Source organism: Ananas comosus, linkage group 25 (genome assembly GCF_001540865.1).
Source record: "Ananas comosus cultivar F153 linkage group 25, ASM154086v1, whole genome shotgun sequence".
NCBI classification, from domain to species: domain Eukaryota; kingdom Viridiplantae; phylum Streptophyta; class Magnoliopsida; order Poales; family Bromeliaceae; genus Ananas; species Ananas comosus.
In genome coordinates this window covers 865,752-872,912 of record NC_033645.1, presented here as the reverse complement: position 1 = coordinate 872,912, position 7,161 = coordinate 865,752, and the positions used below count along the sequence as shown (strand labels likewise).

General features: G+C 35.4%; 1 protein-coding gene across 1 annotated transcript; it reads right to left on the bottom strand.

Annotated features, from left to right (window-relative positions):
- LOC109728959 (transcription factor bHLH93-like) lies at positions 2,734-6,772 on the bottom strand. Its single transcript, XM_020259529.1, has 5 exons — positions 6,664-6,772; positions 5,972-6,537; positions 5,243-5,413; positions 4,802-4,969; positions 2,734-3,059 (listed from the first exon to the last, which is right to left on the bottom strand). The coding sequence occupies exons 2-5, from the start codon at positions 6,512-6,514 to the stop codon at positions 2,973-2,975; spliced, it is 969 nt and encodes a 322-aa protein (XP_020115118.1). The 5' UTR covers positions 6,515-6,537; positions 6,664-6,772; the 3' UTR covers positions 2,734-2,972.

The window sequence follows — 7,161 nt, the reverse complement described above, 5'->3', positions numbered from 1 at the left end:
TAAAGTCGAAATTTTGTTGGGGTACATCTTTGATTGAGCATTATTTTTTTTTTGAGAAATAGATAACAAGTTACCTGCTTCATTCATTAAGTAAAATAAATTAGGCATACATGATAGAAGTAACTAAGGCCTCCTAACCGCGCCAACGAAACAGAAAATAGAAAAAACAGAAAATACCAAAAGCAAATCCGTAAATTTTATTGATTGAGCATAGGAGTGAATTAATTAGTTCGAAGCTATAAAGGGGCCGAGAGGTGTGTACGGCAGAGAGTGGGAGAGGTCTTGGTTGCCGTACGAGAGAGAGAGAGAGAGAGAGAAAAAGTTAGTGAGTTGAGTGCACCTAGTGCATAGGTGCACGAGAAGCATTGTCTTCTTGTGGGTTTATAAAAGACGAGAGAAGTATAAAAGAGATTCAGAAAGTGAGCTCGGATTGTAGCTACTCTATGCAGAAGAGGAGTCAGGTGTAATCTTTTCTTATTTAATGAATCTTATTTTACCCGCATATTTCTGTTTTATTTTTTTCTCTTTTTGTGATTGTATCAACTTTTGCTTAGAAAACGAGTTTATGGTAAAAACGCGATTCGACGCTTCCGTTGCGAAATTCCAACAATCGGTACCGGATCCACAGCAGTCGGTATCGGAGCAGGTTGCGAATTCACAAGATTCTGTATCGAGACGAATACCGAATTCCCAACAAGGTGAACGTTTTTATATCGGCTTAATCATAAAAGATTAGGGTTAAAGATAGCTAAGATCTCCCTCTAATGAGGGGAAGAAAAGAAATGTTGGAGTAGCTAGCTACGGTCCCCTTCCTGTTACTAACCAAGAGCCAAAGAATAAGACAATACTCCCCAGATCCTCGATGGCCTGAATCTTTAAAAAGAAAAAAAAAATTACAAAATTTGGACAAGAGAAAAAAGTGATGCTACAAAAGTCTTAATCAGTCCCCACATACTTGCATGTGTTTGGATAATTAAGGTAATAATGAGAGAGATGCAACAAGAATGATATGGAAAAAGCATGCAAGTTAGAGCACAATCAATCCTTCTTGGTGTTAAAAGAGTCCAATCGCCAACACGAAAGTTTAGTCATGCATTCGATGGAAATCAGAAATTTTGACATTAAATCACAAAGGTCGTGATTTGATGAATGCGAGGGAACTAGGTTTCGAATTTAAGATTTCGTATACTAACAATTAAGTTTTTAATCAACTGTGCTAGATAAAGTTTTAACTAGCGGCATTTTGTTGGGAGCAACTATTGTGAAAAATAGCTAATTTTGGTCACATATCATTTACTTGAGCAGTTCATAACATTTAGCACCAAAATTTGCGCAATTTACTTCCAAGCTCACCCTTCCAATTCCAAAATAATTAACATCAGTTTGGAGTTGTGCATCTACATCTAATTAATTAGCTAAGAAATTGCAAATTTGGGGTGTTAAAGGTCTGTTTGTTTTGATGTAAGTGGAGGGATGAAATTCAAGTTCCATCACTTTTTTTATTTGTTTTGGTGTAAGTAAAAAATATAATGTAACTCAAGTTACGTTAGATTTCCACCTCACCTACTCTCGACTTTCTCTTCTAAAGTGTCGAATTCGACTTCCGCCACAATCAACCTAATCTAAAAAATTTATTAAATAGTAAAATTTAAAAACTACTTCCTTTATAATGGATTAGAATTAACTTATTTATAATAAATTATGATTATCTTTAAATAATAAAAAAATTAATTATATAATAGGTTAAATTTTATAGCGATAAGTTTATCATTGTATTTAGGAGATAATGGGATCTACTTATTTACATCAAAATAAATAATGAAACTAAAAAAAACTAATTTCACCGGTACCAAGTTATATCAAAACAAATAAAAAAGCTATTGAATTTAACTTTCAAACTATATGAGTTACGTTAAAACAAACAACAAAAAATTAATCACACTTCTGAAAAACTCAAACACCGCTGAACTTAAGTTACACTAGATCTACAGATTCGTCAATCCAAAAACCCCCTAAGTGTACTAAAGGATGATATTACAAGAAGTTTCTTCAGTTCAAAATCTAAATTAAAAAAGATAATGATTGTAAATCTTATACATCCCAAATTCTAAGATTTCAAACCTGTTTTAAATTTTTTATATTAAATAAAAATTGATAAATTAACAGTGAGCTATTAACCATTGGATAAAAGAGTGAAAGAATGTGTACTTTCTTTCTGGATGTGCAGGTAGTGCAGATTCTAAATTTTTTTGAAGTGAAAGATTGAGACCAAATTATAATTATAAAATTTTCAGAGTACAATTATTTTTTTAAATTTTAAGTACATTAAATACTCAAAATATTATAAAAAGCTATTCTTCTCCCATTAAGACAACCTCAAGGACTAATGGATGTTGAATATAAATACTAAAAGCACCGCCCCTCAGCCGTTTACAAATTTAGAAAATAACTGTATCAAAAAGTGTTAAGCTCAAATCTGAGAATGTATAATATAAATATTACACCGGTTAGGTAAAGTGAATTCTTTTCCAACAAAAATTCTAAATAAAACTAACCGGCTTTAGCGTAAATGAGAAAGAGTTTGATAGTTGATGTTCAAGGTGCTAAATTTAAAAATTAGTTATTTTATATTTTCAACTAAATTTACTTCTGAAAAAAAAAAACGAAGTGAGTAATATACTTTTTTTTTGCTCTCTAAAAGAAAAAAAAAATTCTAGACATAAAATCCATCTATATTACTAAACATATGTCAGCCTCTTCTATTTTTTTTTATTATTTTTTTTTAAGTGAAGGATAGGAGAGCACCCTCACATTTATAGTCACCTTAATTCTTTAAGAAAAGGATACAGTAACTAAGCAGTACATGGAAGCTACAAACAAACAGGATAAAAGCTGTTCATCTCAAAGCTTGTAAAAACTTTTGAGACCAAATTAAGAGATGATGAAATTAATTAGGCTTCTTCTGTTCACATCTACAAACACCTGCCTCCATAACCTGCATTCTTGAACAGTGCCTGCTTTACCTCTTCTGAGGTCATCAGTGCCCTCTGCTCCATGTCCTAAAAAAATGCCAGGCAAAAGAAAAGTGATTAACATAAATGCCAGAAACATAGAGCCAATTCAGAGAGAGAGAGAGAGAGGGGGTCGGCTCGTGTTCGCTTATTTATTAAACAAGTCCAACACGAGTTAACTTGTTAAAAAATCGAGATGAAAAATCTAGTTCGTTTTCGGTTAGTTTAATAACGAGCGAGAGAGGATTGGCTCGTGTTCGCTCATTTATTAAACAAGTCCAACACGAGTTAACTTGTTAAAATATCGAGATGAAAAATCTAGTTCATATTCGGTTAGTTTAATAACGAGCTCAATATGAGCTGGCTCGAGAATAGTAAGTTAGATTGTTAGCCCTACCGCTAGATGAAAATTTTTTAAAAAAATTACAAAATTATAATCTTAATCTAACAATTAAAATTCATAAAATATAAGTCTTTTTATATTTTGGTTGGCCTAAAATTCAAATAGCAGAAATTTACATATATATATATATATATATATATANGACGAGAGTCTCCGTCCGTTAGATCGATCGATAAGCGCTCGGTTGAGCATAAATCGAACTTTTTTCGAGCTTTAGTTAACGAATAAATTGTTTGCTCGGTTTGTGTTTAATTTGAAAAGTCGAGCTATAGAATTGTTCAGCTTGTACTCAATACTAATTAAGCGAGCACAAGTTGATTTATATCGAGCTTATATAAGCTAGAATGCTATCAGAAACACGAAATTTTAGGGCTGTATCTTCTTTTTTCCATGCACATGATGAATGATGTGATTTGTGCATGTGCCTCGTCAGTAGGAATCATATTCGAATGCATGTCTTAACTATGCACGCAGATTTTGATGTCCCTTCCTGTTTTTGAAAGCATTTCAGCTAAATTGCAATTCGTAAGTTCTTAAAAACTGTAGAAATGAACCACACATTACAAAGAAGAAAAGTGAAGGCAAGTGAAAAAAAAAAATAAAAAATAAATTTCAAATGTCATTCATGTGATTTCGTATTTTTTTCACTTTAATATTTTATTGTTTAAAGTGCATCATTTTAGTATCATGTAGTTTTTTTTTTTTTTTTTTGCCAGCATTTTCGTTAAATCTCCATTAAATCATATACAAAAAAACTTCAGATGCCTTACATATGGTTTATTGAATATTCACTTTAGTACCCTATATTATACCGGATATTACGGAAATATTAATGAAAAGGATAATAGAAAGAGAAAAACGAAACCACAAAGTACTAAAGTGATATATATATTTTAAATCACAGGATAGGAAAGTAAAAAAGCGCGAAACCACAGAGCAGTGGTATTTGAAATTTTTCCTAAAAAAATTAGCATCGCATAGAGCGCCAAAGCTAAGCTACAATGGCCAACTACATCAAAAGACTGAACTTTGCACTCTTCTTTCTTTTTTAATAGACTCAAAACGTGAACTGAAATTCATTCAATCGACCGACCGTCCCTAGTGCATGTGGCGAAGTGTTTGGTGGCTGATACCCGAGGTCCCAAATTCGAATCCTAGTTGATTCATATTTCAGTTAAGTTTATTTCTAAATGAAATAAACGAAGCGGGTAGCATGTTATCTATCTCTCAAAAGAACGAAATTCATCAGATCAAATGGAGCTAAATAAACCTAGAAGTCTGGTGGAATTCGAACACAAGCCAAGCTCCTAAATCACAAATAATAATAATAATAATAATAATAAAAGAAAAACGATCGAAATTAGCTAAGTAAGAAAAATCCACCAACCTCTGAGCAAGAAGCTTGCATACCAAATTCATTGAAGCAGCTCACAACACACTGCTGAATCTCTAACCCTAGAGCGTCCAAAGTGTCCACCATTTGTAGCAGCAAACCGGGCTTCATTGCACAGTAAATCTCTATCCTCGTGTCACTCTCTCTCCTCTCAACATCAAACTGCTCAAAATCAATTCACAAGATCAAAACCCCACCCCGCAAAAAAAACAATGTTAGGTTAATTACATGAATAAAAGATATAAGAATGTAATAATAATTAAAGTCCATTTTGAAATCTCATTTGCTAACTATAACAATTTTGAGGAGTTATCGAATAACTTAAATCAAACGACTCGTATTTTTAAAGATTACATAAATCTTTCAGAATAGGGCGTAGTTTAGAAAAGTTCGATATATATGTAGATATTTTTACCATAGTAAAATTTTTTTTACCTTGGGAGAGTTCCTAACTAGGATCTCATTTGGGTTGAGCTGATCCTTAAAGAGGCTCACTAATTTTGCTTTCTCTGAGCCCACTTCCATCTCCTCTTGCAAATGCTTGATCCTCTCTAGCAGCTCCTTCATGTAGTCAATGGTGTCCCCTAGAATAGATGTTCTATCCATCTGCCATTTTATTACACAAATTAATTTCCTATTATTAGCCCAAAATGTTATCAAAACTTGTAATTATCGCCGTTATCTGAAGTTTCGCTCAGATAGATGGAAATAATAGCTCAGAAATAGTCGTAATACTGTTCATCTATGTTAAGAAAATAAAAAAGTCACGACATACCGGATGCCAAATTAGAACCTTGACCAGTATATACTATAGTCGGTATTTTCATCGGACAACTTAAGTTTTTAGACCGGCTGCGATGCGAGCCTTTTAACATGGTATTAGGGCTAGTATAACGACTGTGTCTGTGTCACGTACTATTAGTTGTATAATATTAATAATCTTCGAAAACTTCGTCAGCTGTTTAATCTTCAAAAGCTTCGTCGGCTGTCTGACTGGTCGCCTGTAGTATTTATTTTGCAGCAGCTTTTTTTTTTTTTTGGCCCTCCCTGAGGCCGACGTTGTCTCACCTATATAGTCTAGTTCATTCTATCGATGAATGAAACGGGTAACGTGCTATTTATTTTTTTAAAAAAAAAAAAAACTTTGAAAGATGCCGCATTTACCTTGCTGATCTTGGGGACGACGGACCGGAGCATGGAGAGCCGGTCGTTGAGCCGCTTCCTCCGCCGCCGCTCCGCCATGAGGTTCTTCGACGGCACACCGTCCGCCTTCTTCTTCTTCCTCTCCCCGCCGACCGCCGTCCCGAAGGCCATCGGATCCCCCATCTCCACCTTACAAACGCTGCTCTCCCCCCCATGCACCAACCCGACGTCGAGCGCGCCCTCCGCAGGCGGCGGCGGCAACGGCGGCGCCGGGAACCAAACTTCGCTCAAGCAGTCGAAATTCGGCTCCGTCGTCGTCGCTCGGTGCACGTCGTGGCTTCTGTCGCTGCAGCCGGCGTCGAACGCCGCCGCGAATCCGGGGAGGACGGCGGCGCACGGCTGGCTTTCGTGCATGAAGCAGTCGAATCCCCCCTCCCCGGCGGCGAAGAATTCGCCGATGCCCGCGGCCGCCGCCGCCGCGGCGGAGAACGCGTCCCAGGTGCTCTCCCTCCGCATCGACATCGAGAGGAGCTCCTCCAAGAAGCCATTCTCATCCAACTCCATTGCCAAGTAATTAATACGCAAAACTACGAGTACAAAGAGAGAGAAAATGAAATGCAATAAAAGGGTCCTACTAAGAATGTGAGGAGGAGGAGGAGGAGTTGGGGTTCATATATATCAAAGGGGATTAATATATATATATATATACTCACTTTAGAGGGACAATTATTCCCTGTAATGGATGTTGTATTGTTTCTATTAGAACTCTATTATAAGAGCCTATATATAAATATATATATATATATAAACTGAGAATGGAATCTCTCTCTCTCTTTCTCTCTCTAAATTTTATAGGTGGGGTTGTGAATTTCTAGTGTTTCTTCACGGAAATCGTTGGCTGATTCAAGAGTTTTTATACTTTATATAATAATGTGAGAATTTATTTGTTTATTCTCAGTTATATATTTATTTATTTACTGTAGCAAAAGGGGCGGAGAAAGGTATGACCCACAAATTTTGTGTGGCTCGGGCGAAAAGGAGAGGGAAATGTGTCGCAAACTGGGCCGTGTCAGGTTCTTTGCACGTATACACATTCGCATAAAAGATCCAAAAAAAAAAAAAAATAATTAATTGATTAATTAATCGGAGAAAAAAGAATTTGTGAATTAAAATATGAGAATTTAAATATTTTGGACTCTGTTATTTAGTGC

Excerpts from the sequence above, each read along its gene's own strand:
- LOC109728959 (XM_020259529.1), bottom strand. The coding sequence starts at position 6,514 with ATGGAGTTGGATGAGAATGGCTTCTTGGAGGAGCTCCTCTCGATGTCG. Across the intron at positions 4,970-5,242 it reads TAGTTAGGAACTCTCCCAAG|TTTGATGTTGAGAGGAGAGA; the intron begins GTAAAAAAAATT and ends GATTTTGAGCAG. Across the intron at positions 3,060-4,801 it reads TGCAAGCTTCTTGCTCAGAG|GACATGGAGCAGAGGGCACT; the intron begins GTTGGTGGATTT and ends GCATTTTTTTAG.